Source organism: Ixodes scapularis, unplaced genomic scaffold (assembly GCF_016920785.2).
Source record: "Ixodes scapularis isolate PalLabHiFi unplaced genomic scaffold, ASM1692078v2 PGA_scaffold2__306_contigs__length_199485367, whole genome shotgun sequence".
Lineage (NCBI taxonomy): Eukaryota > Metazoa > Arthropoda > Arachnida > Ixodida > Ixodidae > Ixodes > Ixodes scapularis.
Genome location: NW_024609857.1, coordinates 167,146,260 through 167,170,956, shown reverse-complemented (window position 1 = coordinate 167,170,956; position 24,697 = coordinate 167,146,260). Strand labels below are relative to the sequence as shown.

At 49.4% G+C, this 24,697-nt stretch overlaps 1 protein-coding gene across 1 annotated transcript; it reads right to left on the bottom strand.

Moving 5' to 3' along the window:
• Positions 1-2,307: 2,307 nt before the first annotated feature.
• On the bottom strand, positions 2,308-19,742 carry LOC121046532 (mucin-2-like). Its single transcript, XM_040500874.1, has 3 exons — positions 19,603-19,742; positions 5,391-9,329; positions 2,308-4,239 (listed from the first exon to the last, which is right to left on the bottom strand). The coding sequence occupies exon 2, from the start codon at positions 9,258-9,260 to the stop codon at positions 5,430-5,432; it is 3,831 nt and encodes a 1,276-aa protein (XP_040356808.1). The 5' UTR covers positions 9,261-9,329; positions 19,603-19,742; the 3' UTR covers positions 2,308-4,239; positions 5,391-5,429.
• Between the last annotated feature and the right edge of the window lie 4,955 nt (positions 19,743-24,697).

Here is a 24,697-nt window from a genome sequence, read left to right as displayed (position 1 = left end):
TGAGAGTGAGTTGAGGGGTGCCCGAAATACCAATCTTTATCTTTTTTTTACGCAAAAACTAGGACACGCAGGCGAAATCGGTTTTCTGTTCTTTACTTCAGAAGTGTCAGGGGGCAACTTCCAGAAAACTTTGACCGAAGTCCGAAAATCATTGCACCGCCCCTTTAAAGGGGCCCTGCAATGACTTTTTGACTGGTTTTTAATTTGCACTGAACCTGAGCGTACTGAACGTAGTAACTTAATCCAACTTTTCTTTTCTCAAATTTCGCTTTATTATAAAAGTTATAAGCAAATTAGAATTACAAAAACAAGCAAAAAATAACCTCCTTCATGACGTCGTAGGTCCTGCCTTGAGTGGCCTTGAACTAGAGGAGGAGTAGTGAGCTCATTGAGCGCACACGGCTGCCGCACTCCATGTCGATGGCTCGACAGGGCGCCACTAAAGCATCTGTTGGATAGGCTGTATGAAGTAGGCGGCCAGGGCAGCTCGTATTACATTTGCAGCACGACTAAACACTAATTCGGCATAACAACTCATTGGCCACAAACGACAGCAAACATGGGGTAAAGATCAGTTCAGATCGGGAGCCACTTCGCGCTGACGCACCGCCAAATGGCCAAATCGCCAACAGGGCCTGCGCCGAAGGCCTTCGGAACGCTCGAACCGGTCGGATTCTTGAGCCGGTATACGACCACAGCGCCGCCACGTACATCCGGGACCTTTCTACGCTCCTTGTTTGTCGTTTGTCTCATCCCACTAGCCCTTTCTAGTATGTGCAGTTTTTTTTCACCGCTTGGTGGCGGGTATGTCGACGGGTCATTTCTTGTCTCCGTACTTTCTAAACTGCATTTGTTTCTTTTCTGATCTAAAATAGTGAACAAAAACTACTTTCATACATAATTAAAACGGTTCGCGACACTTATATTTTGTATCTCGACTAAAAAAAAGCTCTTAGCGGCTTTGACCAGTGGCAAGCCCAGGACCAAAGACGTCACATTTTGCGCGCTTTCGGTACCGCGGGTCGCCCTCGTCAGTGAAGGAGGTTTCCGCGTCGTCCGGTTAAAATATGACGCACTGATATTTAGTTACTCTCTCCGTGCCCGCTGGCTTGCCCCAACCCCAAGAGACGTGGAAACCGCAAAAAAGGTAGACGCTTAAATATGATTGCAGGGCCCCTTTAAGCAGTTGGAGAGATGATTTCTAGATAAAAAGTTAAAGGGGTCGTGCAATGATATTGAGTAGGAATGTCTCTCACTTTACACCAGCTTACTTACACTAGTGGAACCCAATAATAACCGAACGCAATGCCATTGACAAGGAAGCGTCTTCGTGACGGTGGGAGGATAAAAACGGACTTTTTCTTTCAGTCTCTCCTTTGGAAAACGTGATGACGAAGCTGCGAGGACAATGCCAACAATGCAATCCCATGGGGTGCATCATCAGGCTTTGCAATTCCCGCCGCAGAGATATTTGAATGCGGCTCATACATTGGACTCGTGCACTGCGTAGGCATTAAATTTTGGCTCGTGACATTCAATGCTTTTGGGGTAGTGGCTCTACCCAATCACTGGGAAGACGGAAAGAGCTGAAGCTTAACAATGCGTGAAACTCACAGCGCATCATGTACTCTGCAAACCCAAGCGCGCGGCTCTGTTGAAAACATGGCATATAATTGGCTCCAGATCACGTGGCCGCTTTTTCTGGCTGCGATTAGAGGGGGTAAACGATGTGCAGTTTTTTGTTCGACTACCATTGCGTGAAAAAAATAACAGTGTGTTTCATAGGTCATAAATGTAGAGGAATAATTCTAAACTGTATTTATTGAAAGTACAAAAACTGCTGCACCGCCCCCTTAACTTACGAAAGACAAATTAGTTATATTTCCGTCATTCTCTAAAGGTACTATCGGGGAAAAATGAAATGCGAACAGAGGAGCGCGTGGCTCGCGGTACAGGCTGCGCCGCCTGGAAGTGAGCCTAGGAGCGAGGGTGCGTGGCCTACTTCAATGTGTTCACGCCTCTTGATTGGCACTCCCCCAGCTTCGGCAGTGCGCCTCTCAGTGCGCTGAAAGCTGTCACCGCTATCTTTGCCTGCTCGGCGAGTGCGGCGAGCTTCTTTGCACTGCACGCGCTGAGCCAGCAAAGATAGCGGCGCACTGCTGAAGCTTGGGGAGCGCAGAGGGAGGGGGGTGAACACGTCGGAGTAGGCCACGCACCCTCGCTCCTAGGCTCACTTCCAGGCGGCGCAGCCTGTACCGCGAGCCACGCGCTCCTCTGTTCGCATTTCATTTTTCCCCGATAGTACATTTGAGCTGGGTTGGGTAATATTAAAATAGGAACTACCCATATTCAAAGGGTTGAAAATATTAAATATCTCGGGGTGACACTTGACTCTTCTTTCAATTGGATGCCACACATAAAAAAACTTGTGAAATATTAGGATGCTCTATATACACTTTAGCTAGAACACGTCAATACTTTGATAGTGGAATGCTTAGATCGATATATTTTAGCATCATTCACACCCGCCTCCAATATTGGGTGGCTTCTTGGGGTTTTAGTTGTCAAAGCTACATACAACCAATTACATCGCTACAAAAGCGAGCGATCAGAATATGAGCCAATGCAAAATTTAATGCCCACTCTGCTTCATTATTTTAAAACCCACGGATATTGCCATTTCACTTGCGAGTAGGGCAACTAGAAATGTTTACGCAAAGAATTTTTATATTCCATTTTCTCATAATGTATACGGTCAAAGAATGATAGAGTGTACTGAAACAAAAATATGAAATTTCTTAAGCATCCCAACAAAAGAAAGCAAAACTTTTGAAACTACTTAAAGAGCTTTATATAAAACAACATGAATAAGAGTTGTTTTTCTATGGCACATGCACGAGTGCCAGATAAGCGCCACAGAATTTATTTTTGTACATTTGGAATGGATTCCACATTAGCCAAGAACGCTATTGATTCAGATGTGTTTCTGCAGTATGTTCCGCGTTCATTTTGAATAAAATTTAAATTGATTGATTGATGCCACACAACAACAGAATCTGGTAGATGACATCCTCTGCACAAGCAACAAGCAAGCCCCTGCAATTCTTCGAGGAAAGGGTCCGTCAATTTACGCAACTCGACCAACTTGTCTCGTGAAAACAACTTTTTTAAGACTGCACATAATTTTGTGCGTGAATGGCACGACCACCATCTTGTTTCCCATGGGCTGCAACTGGATTGGGGCCGACTTCCAATCGCAACAAACACAAGCACTGCTTTCACAAACCCAGCAGCCAACTAACGCTCAGTCTGCTGTCAGACTTATAGCACGGCGGCATCTTCTTTTAAGGGCATTCGTAAAGCATGAATTAATCAATCCTCTTTTAATTAGCTTTGAATGGAAACTTACAGAGCTTATTGGCACTAGTGTGGTACGACGAACACACTTTAGAGGGCGACGTCGAGAAGGAAAGGGTCCGTCAATTGTGCAAATTGACAGACCCTTTCCGCATAGCCCGTTGGGTTGCTCCAAGAAGCACAAGAGCCCATTGGGTTGGTCGTGCGGAGTGAGTCGTCTATCAAACTTCATTGTCGTTTGGGAAGAAATATGTTGGACAACCGGGCAGATGTCTAAATGACAGATCACGTGAGCACACTGGGACGGCCATCTTTTCGCTGCACTTCCTCATCTGCCACGTGTACCGTTCTAGCCAAGGACAAGAGGGAGATTATTGATAATCCCGGCACATGTGTCAGCGTAGCCTCAACCGAACAGGTAAAGGCTCCTGCAAGCGGTGGCACCGGATTGGCTGAGTGGACGGCACAATGGATTTAGTTGCATCTCGCAAATAAACGGTTGAAAGTTAACGCAGTGTTGTCCAGTTCTCCTCCTTTTGTCTTTGTCTTTGAGCACTACCATGTCTTCTCAAATTCAGCACCAACTCGCCCAACAATGGGCACTGTTCAGTTGCACCTGCAGCTCCGCATGTAATGACGATGCGACGACAGTGTACAGATGACAGAGAGGTGCCAACGACGGATAAAATGGAGCTCATGAGCGAGGTATTCTATGTTACCATGGGATAATATATTCGCGGAACGCAAAAATGAAGTCGTTTACTGTGTTTGCCAGTGGGATGTCCGAGCCCGTGATGTTGGTGCAGACAGCCTGTTGGGACAGCTTGCTCGGAGAGTCCTTTCCCTCGGACACTTTTATGCCGGCATTTTGACGAGGCTTCTCTGCCAGGCAGAGAAAAAAAGTTCCATCAGGTTGTATTTCAAGCTTGGCACTACCTCGTAAGGTGTTAAGATGGACAACGGCACTCTTCCAAGAAGATTACAGCAAAATGCAACACAGCGCAAGAGCCGTAGAACAACACTAACCCTTACTACTATTCCCTGTACTGGGACACGTCGGAGCACCGTGCGGTCCTCTTTCACGGCCGATTCGATGAAACACTGCTGTAGAGATTTGCAACTTTTTTGGCCCCTTATGAGGTATCGAGGTATTCATTTTGATGACACACCCCTAAGGGTCTGAGAAGGCTCAGTGCATGGGCAATGAATATGTCCCTGGCTATTTAGAAGGGAAAATGTTCCAGGTGCAATAGCACAAGAGGTTCTATTTTTCTTCTCCAGACTCCCTCGGCAGGACAGGTGCCCAACCACCCGCAAAATAAAAACACTTTCCATCGATCTCTTGGGACCGTCGCACGACTGCAAGCTTCATTGCCCCACTACCTCCTTCGTGCACAGAGGCACTTTTGAAGCCAGCTACACACTCGCTTACCACACAGTGGCTCGCGACTGCCGTCTCATAACACACTGGCGCCATCTAATGGGCGGAGCACTCGCAACTCCCGTACATTTTTTTTTCTGCGCATCACTCCGTCATTATTTTTTTTCTATAAGGCTATATCACTTTTCGTACACAACATTTGATCTCACAAATACCTCATAGACCAGCGTGTTCTCCCGTCGTAAGATATTGCTCGGTCGTAAGCAGACGCACGTGTGTACCTCTTGGACGTTGGCGAGTATTGTCTGGCTCGGTTTAGTGGACGCCCTTTGGCGGTTCAATTGATGAGTGTCCATCAGATTACAAGAGCAGGAGCCTCGATGCGAGGGAGAGGAGGAGACCACCGAGCCCTGGTCGGACAATGGTTAGACGCAAAGCTTTTCCAACACAGATGTCCCGAGCGCGCATTTGACGAGGCAAGGGGTGCTAGCTTTGCGCCTACCCACTTCCAGCCAGAGCGTTCCTCGCTGCATGGTCAATTCCTCAATTCCTCGCTGCATAGTCATTAATGAGAACACCTTCATATGCCTCCGGCCAGCGTCACGTTTCGCCCACAGTCAATGCCACGAGAAACAATGCGGAAGGGCCAGACCGATAAAGGTCGAGGGACGATGGAGGCCGCGTGCGACCCTCAGCTGGCGTCGGCGGCCTCTCCGGCGGAGGGGTCGGACTCCACCCCGGAGCTGGAGGAGGCGAGGTCGTCGGGGCCGCCCGGGGCGGAGCGGGGGCCGTGCGGGGGCGGCTCCGGGCGGTAGGGGGGTGCCGGCGGGGAGGGCCGGGCCACCTCCAGGAAGTTGGGGTTGATGTAGCAGAAGTCCGTATCCACCACAAAGGGGGCCCGGGGCGCCTTGCGCGGCGTCCCGTCGGCAGACGCCCGGCCGCCCTCGCCGGGCAGCAGCACTGGCCGCCTCTGCTTCAGATCGAAGGAGTCCCCCGCCGGGGTCACGTCCAGCCTGCGGGAGCGTGGCCGCAGGTACCTGCAGAGCACGGCCAACAGCCCCGCGAGCAGTGCCGCCGACAGTGCGGCCCCAACAACGGCCGCAACTATTGGGAAGGCGCCCGCCTCGGACGCACAGGCGCCGCGCAGCTGCAGCTCGACGGAGCTGATGAGAAACTCTGGGTAAAAGGCACGCGTGATGGCCGGCGTCGGGCGTCCGGACTCGGACCGCATGGTGCGCAGCAGGGCCTCGACGGAGGCGTGGTCGCACCAGGTGGCATTGGCCGAGGGGTCGGTCCAGCTGAGCACGTGCGGGGGCCCCAGGGCAAAAGCGGTGCGGGCAAAGCGCCGAGGGCAGGGCCCGTCCCGCAGGAAGTCCTGGATGCGTCTCTCCAGTGCCTCCACCCGCTCCCACGAGAACTCTGAGGCCGTGCGGAAGACAAGCCGGAACTCATGCGTGAGACCCCGGGGCGGCTCCAGGGGCACGCAGGGCGGGGTCGAAGCTGGCAGCTGCGTCGTAAGCCCCACAGTGTCTGGGCGGTTCGTGGGCGCGGCGTCCTCGGTGAAGTCGGTCTGGGTGGCCGACGGGGTTTCGACGGCGTCCAAATCTCTCGCCGGGATCGTCGTCAGAGCATCGTCGCCGACTGCTGCGCTTTCGAGGCTCGTGGTGGACTTAGCAGGAGACAGCACTTCTGAATCTTCCACAAAACTTTCGGCCGGGGTCGTCGTGACTGGCAGTTGCCGCTCCTCCGTGCGGTCTACGGCAGGCCCCGTGGCTGTTTGTGTCGAAACGAGGTGTACCCAAAGGCCATCTTCCTCGAGCGCAAAGGTACCATTCGGAGGGGCGGAAGCTTCGACCTCCACCGACGTCGCAATGGGCACCGACGCATTGGCAAATGCCCCTTCCTCTTGGTCTGTCACACGCCTCGCCGTGGTCACCTCTCCCGAACTGGAGGTGGCAGGGGGAGCTTGGGGTTCCGACACCCCATATGGCTCTTCTGTAGAAGTGTCCGCCGGCCGTCGCCGGGACCCGTTCCCCGAATCTTCCGTCCACACGTCCAGCACTTCCGGCGAGGCGGTCTCGAGAGGGCGGACTTCAGCCGCTCCGGCATTCCCCGGGAATGAGTCGGAAATGTTTGGCCAGTGTGGGTGGACATCTTGCGCGAGATTGGTCAAAACACTGCCCAATGTGCTCGTCGTTGTAGGCAGACCGAGCAATACGACGGGTTCTTTGGTGTTGTGGACAATCGACGATGCCGTAGTAGCGGATGCTTGGGTCGTAAGTAGTGCCAAAAGGCCATGCGGATTTTTAATTCCCAAAGGTGTGGACGAAGCAGTGGGAAGCTCAAGGTGCTCCTCCTGAAGCACTCCACTGGAGGTCTGCTTCGAAGCCTCCGTTACCCGGTAGAGCGTGCGGTCTTGCTCCAGGTAGTTCTCGGGGGTGTCGGTGGTCTGCGCAACTAGCTCCGTGGAGTTTTGGGGTGAAATGTGGGTTTTAGCTGGGTTAGTAAGCTGCACTTCAATAATGGATGCATTCTCGCCAAGTAGGATGGGAAGATCCGTCGTCGTTTCAGGAATGTCCGTTGTCCGGTAGAGCGTGCGGTCTTGCTCCAGGTACTTCTCGGGGGTCTCGGTGGTCTGCGCAACTACCTCCGTGGAGTTTTGGGGTGAAATGTGGGTTTTAGCTGGGTTAGTAAGCTGCACTTCAATAATGGATGCATTCTCGCCAAGTAGGATGGGAAGATCCGTCGTCGTTTCAGGAATGTCCGTTGTCCGGTAGAGCGTGCGGTCTTGCTCCAGGTACTCCTCGGGGGTCTCGGTGGTCTGCGCAACCACCTCCGTGGAGTTTTGGGGTGAAATGTGGGTTTTAGCTGGGTTAGTAAGCTGCACTTCAATAATGGATGCATTCTCGCCAAGTGGGATGGGAAGATCCGTCGTCGTTTCAGGAATGTTCGTTGTCCGGTAGAGCGTGCGGTCTTGCTCCAGGTACTTCTCGGGGGTCTCGGTGGTCTGCGCAACTACCTCCGTGGAGTTTTGGGGTGAAATGTGGGTTTTAGCTGGGTTAGTAAGCTGCACTTCAATAATGGATGCATTCTCGCCAAGTAGGATGGGAAGATCCGTCGTCGTTTCAGGAATGTCCGTTGTCCGGTAGAGCGTGCGGTCTTGCTCCAGGTACTTCTCGGGGGTCTCGGTGGTCTGCGCAACTACCTCCGTGGAGTTTTGGGGTGAAATGTGGGTTTTAGCTGGGTTATTAAGCTGCACTTCAATAATGGATGCATTCTCGCCAAGTAGGATGGGAAGATCCGTCGTCGTTTCAGGAATGTTCGTTGTCCGGTAGAGCGTGCGGTCTTGCTCCAGGTACTTCTCAGGGGTCTCGGTGGTCTGCGCAACTAGCTCCGTGGAGTTTTGGAGTGAAATGTGGGTTTTAGCTGGGTTAGTAAGCTGCACTTCAATAATGGATGCATTCCCGCCAAGTAGGACGGGAAGATCCGTCGTCGTTTCAGGAATGTCCGTTGTCTGGTAGAGCATGCGGTCTAGCTCCAGGTAGTTCCCGGTGGTCTGCGCAACTAGCTCCGTGGAGTTTTGGGGTGAAATGTGGGTTTTAGCTGGGTTAGTAAGCTGCACTTCAATAATGGATGCATTCTCGCCAAGTAGGATGGGAAGATCTGTCGTCGTCTCAGGAATGTCTGTCGGTGAGGAGTCTCGGCTGCCATTCCGTTCCGGAAGCGTCATCGCCTCTTTCAAGTTTGGTGGCGGTGCCTCAGAAGCACGCTCACTTTCCCGAGACGAGGGCAGATTTGGCGCCACAACTCCTTCCGTCGTGTTGAGCGTCGGAGAAATGTCAGACACCCAAGCTTCCTCGGGAAATGCGGTAGTCCTCGAGACGCCTTCTTCGAGCACACTGTCGTCTAAAGAGGTAACTGCACGCGTCGGAGCATCTGTGTTTCTCACTTGGTCTTGACTAGAGTCTCCAGACATTGTAACGGGAGAGAACGCATCCTCTTCCGGCGAGGGCGACGTCGCCACCAGGAAGGTTTCCAACGATTCAGAAGGGGACTCTTCGCCACGAAGGGTCGAAAGGCGCGGACCGTTTAAAGAGAGTCTAGCAGTCAGACGGGCCCCCGTCCCGTTGCGCGCATCATCTTCTGCAACGGCCACCGCCTCCCCGCTTTCCCGAGGTGTCCCGGCAAAAACGTTGCCTAGCGCCGCCGGCCCCCTAGCATCTTTGAGGGAACCCTGCCCAAGGTCCGGCCGATCCGGAGTCGCGGTGCTTTCGGCCCCGCCCAACTCGAGCGCGTCCCACGCCGCCGTTCTGTCGACGCCGTGGTGCTTGAGCGCTTCCAACTCCTCCGTGGCGTTGGGAGCGTCGTTGGTCGAAGCTCGTCCGGTAACCCCTCCGACCGGCGGTGCAAGGGCTCCCTCAGTAATCGGGGGCACCGCGACGGCGTAGGCGCGGTGGTGCAGCGTAGGGGCCAGGCTGGTCGGCAGCAGGAGCAGTGCCAGGAGGTGCCACGGGCTCCCCATGTGGGTGGCGATGCTCTCGGCCGGCCTCCGGGGCACCAGCGCTCATCCTGCCCCGGCTGCTCCCGTCCTCTGCAAGCGTCATTTCAGTCCGTGTCATTGGTGAGCAAATCAATGTGTATATTGGAAATGATAAACATTTTAACGCAGAATGGGTGCGAGGGCCGAGGTGCCCGAGGACACTCCAGAGGACAGTCTTTACAAAAGAATGCATAACTTGGAACTTTACAAAAGAATGCATTACTGCTACAAATGTCTTCCGTATGGCATTGCCTCGGCTCCCGATTTGTTTCGGTGGAAGATGGAAAGCATCCTTCAAGGCATCCAAGGAAGTCTTCCTGGACAACATCCTGGTTTCCGAGTCCCCGGGACTTTGGCAGGTAAATTTGTTTTGAAAATGGTGCCATAGTTTTGTGGATAAATCAATTTATATGCGGGATCCTCGGATCCGCCCCATTCAAAAAAGCTGCCGTGGCTGGCGGGCTACGACGTTACCAGCCAATCGTGCAGCATCCCCTCGCATTCACTCACAGACTTGGCTCTCTCGACACCTCGAGCTTCAGCTTCCTCGTTTACCTTCCGTATTTCGAGCATGCGGTCCGTGATGATTAAGTCTACCGCATTGCTTGCTTTGTCACAGTCTTCGACATTGATCACGGTAGAGATGAGAGTGATTGCTTTCGAGAGATATTTAAAGCTGGTCATTTTGACTGCGACTTGTTGACGAGCAGCTCCAGCGACGGCGAGCCACGGAGGAACTTGCCGTGGTCGCTGTCATCTGGGACAATCTCGCAGGCGCATGCAGGGTGGGAGATCAAAGGGCCAGAGCAAGAATAATGTTGGGGTAGCCAAGTTGCGTGCGAGGTTTTGATCGTACCACGGCGAGGCGACCTTGGACGATCACGGGGTCGCCTAGAATGGGATGTTTTCATTATCACGTGGTATATGGGCACCATGGCATGACTAACTTGGATAGTGTTGCCTGGTTGCCAGATGAAAATCATCTAGAGCTCTCAAAAATCGCGAAACTTGGTGTATTTATTTATTTACTTATTCACAATGCCTCAATTACAAAAAATCTCAAGATATTTTTTGTAATTACCCCTCCCTCCCCTCATGTAATGCCGTTGAATGGACTAAAAATGCACCTTCAAAAGGCTCATACATAAAATTAACAAAGCAATAAATCGTGGTTAATCTAAACATTATCAACATTATGTACAAAACACGACCAGGAAAAAAAGCGATGTCAGCATGATTAAGCACAAAAACCAGATATGTTGAAGACCTGCCTATCAGCAAACTTCATCCAGCTCAACCACTGAGTCACAACAAGACATGGCAAAAATGACAGCAGATTAAAAGATAAAAAATAGTGAGTGTGCTGAGTGCTATCATGGTAAAAAATGATTGCAGAGAGTACTGAAATGCTTTGGGATCTGATATCATGACAGTGGTTTCAGGAAGATCATTGCAGTGTTTGATGGCAAGAGTACTGAGTCGCCTATAAGCATTCCATTTCAAGAATAATCTATCCATTTAATTTTCATGTCCTAGTCCCTTCAAAGAGATACTTCAAGGAAGTTTGAAATATATACCCGTCGTGTTCACAAATAAGCTGAATATGATCCAAAATATCCGTAAATGACAATCGCACATTTGTATGTTGAGCCTTATGGCTGTATTTTTCATTATAAACTGCCCACTCTGGCAAACGCTCGGGGAGCAGCCAACGGAGAGCACGCCACATCCGCCGCAATCGTGACGTAGTTTGTCTCGGGACCTTAAGTCCGGACGCTGGGAGCTATCCCAGCCAATCCCGCTTCGTGGGCGTAGCCCGTGATACACTTCCTGCGCGTCGCTGTGCCCCCTCTCCAAGGACACGTGACATTCACACAGCCTTGGATAGTCCTTGATGGCTCGTAGCATTTGCTGAAAACAGCCGAAGCACACCAGCGATCGGGCCACTGCAAGTAACCCCAAAGCTGGTTTTGTATGAATTTTGAGTGACGGGTTAATCTTCTATAATCTTGTAGAGGGACAATAGTGACTTCTGGAACACACAAAAGAGAGTCTCAGGGAGAGGGGAGTTCCTCCTTCAGCTCTTCTTTCGTTGCGGCCAGAGGCGAGACAGTTACCGTCACTACCTGTCAGTCACCGTCACTACCTGTCAAGGTTCCTAGACGGGCGTTACAAACAAGGCGTTAGCGACATCCGCCAGGTGCTCTTTGCTAATCGTTTAATTTGTTTTAAAATTCCTTTACATGTCTTCTTCAACAAGAGATTGGTCTGTCTGATGTGATAATGCTCCATTGAACATGAATAGACCAAGAAATAAGCGCCGAAATTTTGTTGTAGAATCCCTTTAAGAGCAGACAAGTGTAAATTTGGTCACGAGCAACCTGGGTCACCAGATTGACAGAGATGGCCTTGACCCGTTAGAACAAAAGCTCGAGGCCACCGTGAAGGCACCACAGAACTGAGATGTCGCAGCTTCTGGCTCCAAACTACAATCTGTCCCGACAAAATGTGAGGTGGAGATAGGGAGTCCCTAAGAAGATCTCGCCTTCAACAGGGCGAAGCAAATGCTGCTGCAGTCAAGTCTCCTGGTGCACTATGACCCCACTTAGGAACTCATCCTAGAGTGTGAAAACCCCCCGGAGGAGGTATGGAGCGGTGTTGTCCCACAACATCAATAATGTCAACGAGCCGACCGGAATCAGGTCCAGGACACTCACCAGCGCGGAGAAACATTACTCGCAAGTGGAGAAGGAGGCCAGCTGGCACTCATTTTCGGAGTAACCGAGTTCCGTGACTACATGCGGGGTAGAATGCATGAAACAGACCACGAGTTCTTGGCGGGGCAGAGCAAACAGGGCAACTCCAGCCACCGCAGCTGCCAGAATACAGTGCACTCACACTTGGAGCGTACAACTACAACATATCCAGTACAAGCCCCAAGATGCTGATGCATTGAGCCATTTACCGCTTCCACACAATGAGCCCAAGACTGAAGAAAACGGAAACAGCAGCTTGCATGGAGCGCAGGCCCTGGACATTCTAGACACCGGTCCAGTTTCCCGGAAGCAGCAGGAAGACCCGATGACTAAAGATCAGTAATGATTAAAAAGCGCGACTGGACAACGGACACAGAAAGAGACACAGACAAAGCGCTACTTACAACTGAACTTTATTTCCGCTGCAGCTCGGTATATATTACCGGCAACAACACAAACAAGTTAGGAAGATATAAAATACACATCGTAAAAATCTTAAAAAACAACATAAAAAGGCTAAAATTCCTGCATCACTCATCGGCACCCACACGAAACTAGTCATGCTTGGTCAAAAACTGCAATTCCTTTTCGGATAACAATAAAGAGGGTGCACTGACACATTGCAGCCCCAATCTAGCAATTTCTCGAGCCTCGAGTATTGCCCTTGTGGTTTTGTTTCTGTTTTTGTTTAGTACTGTGCAATCTGTGAAAATCGGAGTACAACCACAATCCCGGCAATGCACACCGAGGTGTCCTGATATGACGGCATCAACGTTGTAACAGTGTTCCCTCAATCTTTCATTTAGGCAGCGACCAGTCTGCCCCACATAACGACGCCCGCACGATAATGGCACGGAATACACAACCTCTTCTGTACACTCAACAAAGCAAGTTTTGTGCTTTTTTGTGCAGCCGGGTCTGCTTATGATGTTTAAGTAGAATTTACTTTTTTACATAAACTAGCCAACTTGACAGGTGCTGGAAAAACAATGTTCACCCCTGCGTGCAAGCCCACTCTTTTCAGGTTATGGGACACTGTGAGGAGGTTCGTTATTTGAGGTCAAGCTCTCTTTCAATACATTAAATTATTGACGAGGCAAGTACTGTTTTTTTGTGAGCTTTAGTAGTTCCGTTGAAAAACAATAGCGGTACAAATTTAAAGAAAAACATGAAATACGTTACGGGATACACAATTTCCTTAGGGCAGTCATAAAACAACTAGTTGATGAGTCACTGAGAAATAAATGCGAGTCTCAAGTCAAATAAGTTAGCGGAGGTCGGAGTGAAACACTTCACTTCACCTGACAACGACGGTGATGACGTTGTGGCAACAATGTGGTGACGTGGCGTTGTGGCAAAGATGTGGTGAGGTCTTCCATCGTCGGTGCAGCCGCCGCTGGGAGTCGTCCGGGACAACGGAACATTGTCTTCACGATACGGCCCGGTTGTCCCTCGCAGTTACGCCCAGTCGTTTCTGTTTGCGTCGACGGCTCCCAGGAAGACAGCACCCAGTCAGCCGTCTTCCTTGTTCCAGCCACCACTTCTTCCTTTTCTTTCCCTGTTGTCTCGTGCTTCTTTTATTTCCGAAACCCGTCGTCTTCTTTCTTGCACCTCGTTGAAATGTCTGATCACAGTTCACCACAGACACTTTATGTAGGTATGGTATGACCCAGGGTGTAAGATAGACAGGTGGGGAAACGAGAGCCAAATGAGTGACCGCATTCTGTCCCCCTTGATTTTCTCTTTTTCTTAGGCGCCATCTATGTGGAGCACCACGAACTCTCACTCCGGGTGGGCGACCGATGGCGACCGGCTAAACTGACGGAGATGGTTTTTTGTGGATTTTTAATGAAAAACTGTCGTGCTCTCGGTTTATTTTGCGGTCTCCCATAGAGTTACACGCAAATCCGATTCCGATTTTTTTCCTCTCGCCACAGCGCCATCTGTTGCAGGTGGGGGTACCCGCAAGCAGACGAGTACACAATCCGGTCACGGCGCTGCGGTAGGCTTCTATGGGCTGTTTCCCCACCTGTCTATCTTACACCCTGGTATGACCACTGGTTTGTCTTTTTTCTTTCCCTGTACTTCCGTTCCCTGCCTATTTTTATTCTTTAACATCTTGAGAGTATTCTCTGCTATGGCTTGACACCTGATTTTTAAAACTTTCGTTGATCTTGTGAGTGCACGACTTCTTTAAAGCGTTACCGAAGCAGAGATTGATCATCCCCCTTTTCACGAGCTTTGAGTGTGCCAACGCGAATGGCAGGATATTGGCTTGTTCCCCCTTGGTTCATAAATCCAACATACATGCCCCGGTCGGAAGTCAAGCCTCAGGTCTAAAAACCTGATGGACCCCCCACCGGCACTTCATGTGTTAGCACCAGGGTCCTTAGATAGTCCCTAAAAGTGGACAGGGTCACGGACACCAGCTCCTCAAAGACATCTGAGCTGCATTCCAAGAGGACTAAAAGATCGTCCACAGATCTTAAAATGCTTACAACCCTAGAATCCTCAAGTTTGCTAGCCAGGATCCGATCAAGGGCCACTAGAAAAATGTCGCTAAGTACCGGTGCTATACGGGAACCGATACACACACCCATCTTCTGAATAAAAGTGCCTTCGTCCCACGTGGCAAACATAGACCTTAGATAAAATGCCAGGAGTTCAAGAAAACTGCTCACACTGAGTCCTGCCTCATTTTGGAATGCCACCACACCATGCTTAACCTATCATATCTTCTACACAAGACAGCAACTCATCCTGGGGGATCGAGTAATATAAATCCTTAATGTCAACAGAGTAACCCATGCACTCTTGTTGGGAAGAGCTATCAAGGCATCTATCACATCTTCCGAGCTCCTAACCCGAAAGGGGTCATCAATAGTCAGGAGATTTAACTTGGATTGCAAGAAGACTGCTAGGGCTTTCTGCCATGTACCATTTTCCGAGACAATTACTCGCAGAGGACAATTTACCTTGTGTGTCTTGGCCGAAAAAAATAGGTTCAAACTCAGTGTTTTGCTCTGTCAATGGCTAGGGCGAGTCCTCCCAAATTTAATCTCTTGCACATGGCCCGTGCTTAGAGTTTCTTCTTTGCTAGCGCTACGTCATCACGCCTCACGAAGGTGGACTCAATTGCCTCTGACGACTTTGACATGAACATGCCCTTCGGCATTACTGCAAAACCGCCCTTTATCTGCTGGGAGTAGCGACAAGGCATTGTTTCTCAGAAATGTAACTGTACTTTTTAAGGGGAGAATACTCAAAGTGGGTTTACACTGTAACAAAACATCAGTGCCTTCTGAGATGCATCTATCTACGTCAAACTCTGGGGCCCGTCCAGACACTTGCCTCACTAGTGTGAAAAGTTCAGAAGGTGTCTTCCTAGATTCAAAGGCGAACTTTGGCCCAATACTCAGGACCCGCTGCACTTGTTAAGGAAGGTTGACGTCTCCCATCTTGTAGACCGACCCTTCCGCAGTTGGAGGCCTCTTTGGCAATTGAGTCCACCTTCGTGAGGCGTGATGAAGTAGCGCTAGCAAAGAAGAAACTCGAAGCACGGGCCATGAGCAAAAGATTAAATTAGGGAGGACTCGCCCTAGCCATTGACAAGAGCAAAACACTGAGTTTGAACCTGTTTTTTTTTGGCCAAGACACACAAGGTAAACTGTCCTCTGCGAGTAATTGTCTCGGAAAATAGTACATGGCAGAAAGCCCTAGCAGTCTTCTTGCAATCCAAGTTAAATCTGACTATTGACGATCCCTTTTGGGTTAGGAGCTCGGAAGATGTGATAGATGCCTTGATAGCTCTTCCCAACAAGAGCGTCTTGGGTTACTCTGTTGACATTAAGGATCTACATTATTCGATCCCCCAGGATGAGTAGCTGTCTTGTGTAGAAGATACAATAGATAAGCATGGTGTGCTGGCATTCCAAAATGAGGCAGGACTCAGTGTGAGCAGTTTTCTTGAACTCCTGGCATTTTATCTAAGGTCTATGTTTGCCACGTGGGACGAAGGCACTTTTATTCAGAAGATGGGTGCGTGTATCGGTTCCCGTATAGCACCGGTACTTAGCCACATTTATCTGGCGGCCCTTGATCGGATCCTGGCAAGTAAATTTGAGTGTTCTAGGGTTGTAAGCATTTTTAGATTTGTGGACGATTTTTTAGTCCTCTTGGAATGCAGCTCAGATGTCTTTGAGGAGCTGGTGTCCGTGACCCTGTCCACTTTTAGGGACTGTCTAAGGACCCTGGTGCTAACACATGAAGTGCCGGTGGGGGGTCCATTAGGTTTTTAGACCCGAGGCCTGACTTCCGACCGGGTCATGTATGTTGGATTTATGAACCAAGGGGGAACAAGCCAATCCTGCCATTCGCGTTGGCACACTCAAAGCTCGTGAAAAGAGGGATAATCAATCTCTGCTTCGGTAACACTCTACCCACGTAGCATCCAATGTCGTGCGAACATTCCCTGGGTGTTCTAAATGTTGAAGGAACGTTCAGACACCATTCGGAACGTTCTAGGAACGTTCGTTTGCGAACATTCCTTACAAGGTAAGCTGCTCAACATTCTAGAAACGTTTGTTGGCGAACATTCGTATGCACAATGTTCTCTGAACGTTCCCCTTTGAACATTCATATATGCAACATTCTAGGAACGTTCGCTTGCGAACGTTCCTAGAATTTTCGCAGGTGAAGCCAACTTTACGGAGCTTTCAAGCAACCTGTGTTTCGAAACACCATTCACATATATGCCACCTTGTGCCAAAAATATGCAAATTAAGTGGAGGTTTTGGAAACTTAGCATAAGGGATCAGTTTTATCTTATACGAGTCTACCGAGGTATGTGAGATAAGGTGTAGGAGAAAAGCAATGGTCTTCAAAATTTGATAATGAGCTTGGCACTCACTGCGCGTGTAGAGGGGCAGTTTTGAATAGACCCAATTTTTAGCATCTCAGATTCAATATCTCGAAGAAGACATGTCCTGCTTGAGTGTGGGATGCCATAGGTATCTGTTCTTATGCTCGGAGTGAGTAATCGGTTATGTATGCAGCATGTTTTGAAAAGTAGGAGTAAGCTGTCGTTATAGTACAGGCTCTGGCTAATGCGCTGGAAAAGCGGCTGGGTTGTGCTAGGCGTGGAAAAAATATATTTTGATTAAAAAATATCGATCGTTTTGCGAGGAGATTTGTTATATCAATATATGTAGTACGGCTCAGGGGCTGTAAGCTAAGCAAGCCATAATTGTGGGATCTTTGAAAAACATTCCTCAGAGATGTTGCAGATGTTCTTTGAATGTTTTGGGAACGTTCTTAAAACCTTGTTAGAATGGTGATTAAATGTTCTGTCGTACTCAGAACGTTCTAAAAATATCCCCTAGAAAACATTCCCCGAATATAGCGATAAGTGCCTGCGCCACATTCTGACAACGTCGATAGAATGTTCTTACGTAAATTTGCAACATTCAGCGAATGTTGCAGAAGTTCTTTGGATGTACTGAGAATGTTCTTAGACCGTTGTTAGGATGTTTCAATGTTGGTTGAATGACCTGGTAATGTTCTATGTCGTTCTCAGAACGTTCTAAGAATATCCCTTTCAAGACATTCCCCGAATGTAGCGATAAGTGCCTGCGCCACATTCTGACAACGTTGATAGAATGTTCTTACGTAAACCTTCAACATTCCAAGAATGTTGTCTATGTTATTTTGAACATTCCCGGAATGTTCTCAGAACGTTCTCGTGCTACGTGGGTAAAGAAGTCGTGCACTCACCAGATCAACGATGTATTAGTCTATGAAACTTTGTATTATTCTAATAGAAGGCATACATTAACCTAATAAATATTTCTATTAGACAAATACAGTTTTGTATTAGTCTAATACACATCTCTACTCATGTGATAAAGATGTCCATTAGTCTCATAGAGATTCCTATTGGTCTCATACAAGTTGCTATTAGCCTTATAGGGATTCCTATTAGTCTCATTGGCATTGCTATTAGTCTCATAGGCATTGCTATTAGTCTTGTAAGAGTTCCTATTAGTCTCATAAAAATGTCTATTAGTCTCATAGGCATTGCTATATTAGTCTCATAGAAATGTCTATTAGTCTCATAGATATTCCTATTAGAATTTTTGCTAGGGTAAGTTTTAAAAATCAGGTGTCCAGTCTCCCTTCTAGTAGCAGAGAACACTCTCAAGACGTTAAGGAATAAAAATATGCATGGAACGGAAGTACAGAGAAAGAAAAAAGAGAAACCAGTGGTCATACCATACCTACATAAAGTGTCCCATAACCTGAAAAGAGCGGGCTTGCACGCAGGGGTTAACATAGTTTTTTCAGCACCTTCAAGTTGGCTAGTTTGTGTAAAAAGGTAAATTCTACCTCAAACACCGTAAGCAGACCCGGTTGCACGAAAAAGCACAAAACTTGCTTTGTTGAGTGTACAGAAGAGGTTCTGTATTCCGTGCCATTATCGTGTGGGCGTCATTATGCGGGGCAGACTGGTCGCTGCCTAAATGAAAGATTGAGGGAACACTGTTACAACGTTGATGACGTCATATCAGGACACCTCGGTGTGCATTGCCGGGATTGTGGTTGTACTCCGATTTTCACAGATTGCACAGTACTAAACAAAAACAGAAACAAAACCACAAGGGAAATACTCGAGGCTCGAGAAATTGCTAGATTGGGGCTGCAATGTGTCAGTGCACCCTCTTTATTGTTATCCGAAAAAGAATTGCAGTTTTTGACCAAGCATGACTAGTTTCGTGTGGGTGCCGATGAGTGATGCAGGAATTTTAGCCTTTTTATGTTGTTTTTTAAGATTTTTACGATGTGTATTTTATATCTTCCTAACTTGTTTGTGTTGTTGCCGGTAATATATACCGAGCTGCAGCGGAAATAAAGTTCAGTTGTAAGTAGCGCTTTGTCTGTCTCCTTCTGTGTCCGTTGTCCTGTGTCGCGCTTTTTTATCATTATGAATCACCATGCTCGCCCAACTTTCTACCCTCGTTAAAGAATGAGCAACATTTGTTGCTACAGAACACTAGTAGTGGAAGAGCTGGCGTTCCAAATTTGTGGCATTTCCTCAAAATGCCAAATTTAAAATAAGGTGGCAGGAAGAAAACAAAAATAAAAAAAAAAACTCTCATCACTTAATCAAGGCGGAGGCGGCGGGTGAATCGACCCCGATCCAAAAGAACCGAGTCTACTCTCGCTTCTCACATGGGCCGGTGACCGGCAAGGGGCAATGCTTCCGACGCCTTCCTCGATTAGACCGCCACCCGCAAAAACTAAGGCCGAAGGGGCCGGAAATCAGCGACCTGTGCACCCGGCACTCGCCAGCACGCTTTTCAAGTCTACTTCCAAGCACTCGAAGGAGTACCTCTGAGCAGCTCACTGCACGCACCAACTTTGGTCCCAGGGCGACGGGTTCCGAAGTATCGCGTAGAGCATTCGGCACGCACGCGCTTCAAATCGAATGTTTTGTTTTTCAGAGCGGCTGCACACGAGACTCGACGACTGCCGACTTTGTGCCCTCGAGCGAAGGCGCCATGGAATGTCACCTGAGCGGCTCCGAATCTCCTGGCGCCCACGCACGTCCAACAGCTCCCGCTGACGCCCAATCGTGCTGTCGTGCCGACGACTGTTTGGATCCCGCCGGTCTTGCCGGTCTCGCCGCGATCCTGACGATCCTTTGAAACTCGCCGCCGCTGTCGCACACCGCTTTTCCGCTGCTTTGATTGGCTGAGGAGAGGTCACCTGACCCTAGAGATGCCGAGCAGGTGTGGAGCCGTTACGAAAACCGCCGCCTAAAACTGTTTTTTTTTTTTTTTTTTTTTTCTTACTTTACTTTGCGGTTTGTTTAGGTGTGTTTTGGGGGGCGCTTTTATATGACTTTAAAGAGCTGGTACTGTTCCGTGGGGTTCAACGTTCGTTGTTGTGCCAACGAATCGTTTCGCAGTTCTTGCAGTCCATTTTTCTTCTTCCTGGCCGCGAGCATATCGGCCATATCGGTCGGCGCTGTCGCCGCCACAGCTGATACCACGGTGTCACCCTGCGGGAACCCCTGCTAAACAGCGCATAAAAAAAAAGGCGGTATTTTAATTTGTGCACATTAGCGCGCATTGTTTTGCTCGGAACAGTGGCGTCCACCGCCAGTAAACCCGCTAACTTTGTGCTTATTTCATGCGACCAAGCCGACCAAGCTGCCTGCCCGACTTCCCTTTCCTCACAAAGCACCATGCAGTGACGCAGCCAGGAATTTTTTCGGGGAGGAGGGGGGGGGGGGGGGGGGGGGGGTAAAAATGTGTGTATTATAAGGTCAGCACCATCAGCTGGATTTTGGGAGCGGCGGGAGGTGGAAGGGCTGGAACCCCACATACCCCTCCCCTGCCACTGCAAAGCGCCGTCGCTGGAACCGTGCGGTTGGCTTCGCCGCATGCACCTACGCGTTGCGGCGAGGCCGTCTTGTTCACTTCTCCGAGTCAGGAACCGATTTTCAAAAGACGACAGACCAGAAGGAGAAAGTTTTTAGTTTCAAGTATGTCGTACCAACATGCCCAAGCTTTTTTTACACCCATTTTATCTTTAGTACTCTCGTTTTTTTTTTTTTTTTTCGCTGGAGATGTTTTTATAGATAAGGGTAAATTTACTTGAAGTATTTCTCTTTTTTTTTTTTTTTAAAGATACAATAAAATATGTCTCGCACGTAATCTTTGGGGTCTACAGAAAAAAAAAAAAAAACGTCTTTTATATTTTATGAAGCTAGCTGCTTATGTATGCTTGCAGTGGCTTTTCCACTTACTTTCACAACTGTTCATCGTTAGTGTTAAAAACTGGAAGGGAAAACACGGAGCTCAAATGCGGCTGGCGTCTTCTCCAGGACCTCGCGGACGCCGGCGCGTTGGACGTCCCTGTGATTCCCGCTGGCCCCCTGCCGAGCCTCGCATTCATTTTCCTCAAAAGAAAACGAGCAACCGGGGAAAGCACCTTCACCGACGTTGCATGCTACTCACCATTCGTAGCATCCTTCCATGGCTTTTCCTCAAGACACTCGCGCAAGCTTCCAAGCGTCGCCGCGTCGCTTCCAAGCCATGCCTCAAAGTGGTATTTAAAAAAAAAAAAAAAAGTGACGTCACTTCCGTAGAACGTCAAAATAGTGGCTTTATTCGGCTTTATAATTTCAACGTCCCCCGTCGATGCAGCCGTCGCAGTTGGTCGCAGTGGCAGCCGTTTCATGAAGTTGCGTGTTCAGCGTGTGTAGGGGACTGGCTCGACAGTTGATCCTTTCGGACGTGACGCCCGGCGGCGATGTTCTGAGCTCTTGCACGTCTGTTGGTTCTGTGGTTGGTTCCGCCAGTTCCGCGGACGGATTGATGACGACATATCCGTGGTTCGTCCGTCTCCCAATCGCGTCCACACGAGCGAGACCACGAGACGACGACCAGATGCCAGCGAGGACTGACCTAACCTGTTCGCCACCTCACAGTGCCGCGAAACTCTAACATTCACCGTGGCACCGTTGTACGAGAGATAAATCTACTTTTGGTAGCGCGGTGAAGAATCGTACTGTACGCCGCTGTTAAGCGCGAAACACATGTACGACGAAACCGTCCGATCCGACGTCCGACCGCGCAATACGACGGTCGGAGGCGAGGGTTTTCAACGCTCTCCGATGCTACGAAAACCCTCTCCTCCCAAGGTCATTCCGGCAGTCCGCACGTCGGATCGGAAGGTTTCGTCGTACATGTGTCTCCCGCTTTACGCAGAGACCGCGAGACAGAACTCGTGCAAGGCGACACTAGCTTTACTAACCCAAGGCATGACACTGGCATGTAACCTGCTCGAGAAGGCTTCGGCGTAGCAGCGACGAAGTTCTGGGCTCGCAAACGGCGTTTGAAGATGCCTTCACTCTCCGCGCTCGTGCACAACACTCAAGCACACCACAGCCTCAAAAAAGGTCTTGCTCGGTAAAGCCTGATTGGACGTGCAAGAATTACCGCGGCCTGCTAGTTTTGTCGGAGGCTGTCTACAGCGTTGTCCGACGGCACTCCACCCGCGTCTTTAAGTGCCGTCCGAAAGAGAGTAAAGCCGGGAACACATTTGCGAAAAAAAGCCGAATTTTGTGCGAAAACCGCACACGAAAATCGCACGGCAGCTAGGCTCCTCCCCTTTTCCGAAAATCGGGAGCGGTTCGAAAGATCTGCAGCGCCAGATATTTTCGCACGGCGCCTCCGAATTCGGGGCGGAGGAGCTCGGTGAGCGAAAGCCCGGAACAGGACGGAACGAAAAGATACGATCGGCTCGCAACATGGCGGCTCACGCAGCTTCGGAAGCAGCGCAGGCAACATCGTATGCCATCCCTGCGTTCTCGTCTCAACCTTCGTAGAAAACCCTGTCTCTATCAAAGGGTGGTGGTACAAAGGCTCGCGTGGCATTCAACGAGGTTTTAATAGCTGAAGTCTTTAAGAGGCGCGAAATATGGGACGCCAGTTCGCCAGACTACCGCACAGCCTCCTGAAGTCGGAGCACGAAAACCGCAGTGCATTGCGATTTCCGCGCCGCGCATTCCACCTCATGTGGCTCGTCTTCCGAAAATCGCAAGCTACGATTTTCGCAGCCTCCGATTTCTCTCTGATTTTCGGTTCGTTTTTTCGCAAATGTGTTCCCGCCTCACTCTCTTTCAGATCTTTCCGAAAGATCCGAAAGAGAGTCTGACTCTCTTTCGGATTAAAGAGAGTCACTGGAGAGCTCGACAAACCCCCCCCCCCCCCCCCCCCTTGCGTTCTCGGCAACAGTATGCGGCTACTAATTACAAAACTATTAACCCACTTTGCCCCGTCGTACACGCCGCTTCGCGCCGTCCCCCATGCACCTCCGGAAGGGAAGTCCCATACCATTTTGTTCAGCGAAGTTTCGGCGACAGCATTCGTTTTTTCAAGTGTTAATCGTAAAAAGAAATGTCGTAAATATCGCCAAATGCCTCGACGAAAACAAAATGTTTGAGAAAAATATATAAAAAAGTAAGCCCATACTGGGGATCGAACCCGGGACTGTTTGCGTAGGAGGTAGACATCTTCTCACCAAGTTACGCTACCGCTTCGGAAATCTCGTTTTGAGAACTCGTTTTATACGAGACTTTTGGACGGTACTTGAACGTGTAAGTGGAGTACCGTCGTACGGCACTTGAACGCTCTGCAAGAGTGCCGTCGGACGGTACTCTAGACACTTTGTTTGTTAGAACCTTCTTGACATAGACTTGGAGTACGGGAACTTGGTCACGTGAGCTGGACAAAGTTTCTGCATTTTTTTTCACGCATGGAAACAAAATAAACCAGCGAATTAAGGCACAAATGTATTGATGCGCAATTTGTTTTAATCGTCAGAAAACACAAAACCAATGTTATAATTATAGTGCAATTAAATGCAAACATGCAAGCGAGCTGGAAGGTGCAAGCGAGCTCCACTTGTAATGGAGAGGTCCCAGGTTCGATACCCGGACCAGGCGGATTTTTTCGGTCGCTCACCAGTCACCTAGCTGTGTTTGGAGATTTATGTTTGTCCTTTGTCCCTCTTGTTCCCCTTCTCCAGGGATTATTTTCGTCAAACCAATGTTACTAGAATATCTGTTTGGAAACTGCCATAGAGCCTGCTCTGAAAAAGTGGCATCGATCCGTACAACAGAATCGAGCTAATGACGATAGCAACGCCGCCATTTCTCCTGCAGCGGCCACTCAAACTGCACGGCTGTATCAGTTAGGGACGCATTTGATAGCGCCTGCTGTGACGGTTCTGTTTTGGCTTTAATCGCCCATTTTAGAGCCGAAACATATACGGTGGAAAGGGCTTCAGGGATGCCCACCCCGACTCCCAAGTGGACACGCTGCGAATAGACTTGTTGCAAAACGCACAGCGCCACGACAACAGGGAATTTCGGGAACCCTTTGTACAGATCACGCGCTTTCTCGTTGCGCCTCCGTGCGCATCGCGGCAGCTATTGCCGGAACGTTGTTGGCAGCGTACTGCATCTGTGGCAGCGTAAACACATCGCGAAAGATGATTTGAATACGTTATTGGTCATAACTTGCCTTCATGTCTTGCAGTATCACAGACTCCACTTATTTTGCACCGTGACCTTGGCAGGGTGGTTCAACTAGGTTCGACAAATCGTTGGCGCAGCAGACGACAGAGGTGGTGCGGTACAAAGGAGAGGGATAAAGAAGGGGCAGACCCACTCCCACATGCGGCCGGCTCTCGGGTGCCCGAACGTTGTTGGTATGGTAACCTGCGACTGCTCACGTATGCCACGTGGTAGCTGGAGGAAAAAGAATGGGAGGAGTGTACCGAGTACTCCCATTATTCGTTGCACGGCGCACGCGGGCTTTTGGGATTTTTGCAAAGGGATTACTACCCAAGTTGGGACGCGCTACCTGAAATCACCAGTGAGACGTGGTTGGATAAAAACAATATTAATTCTGCCGCAAAACCTTGTAAATCAAAGATTTTAGAGAACATATCGCGCCTGTCATTTTGTATTAATCTCCAATAAAAGTTCGTAAAAAATTAGCTTTTTCTGTTTGTTTTTATGCGAAGACATGCTTTCGAAAAGCTTATTGCGATTACAGTAAAGAATACGATTGAGCCGCCATCTTGGCACCT

Coding starts and splice junctions, on each gene's coding strand:
- LOC121046532 (XM_040500874.1), bottom strand. CDS start 9,260: ATGGGGAGCCCGTGGCACCTCCTGGCACTGCTCCTGCTGCCGACCAGC.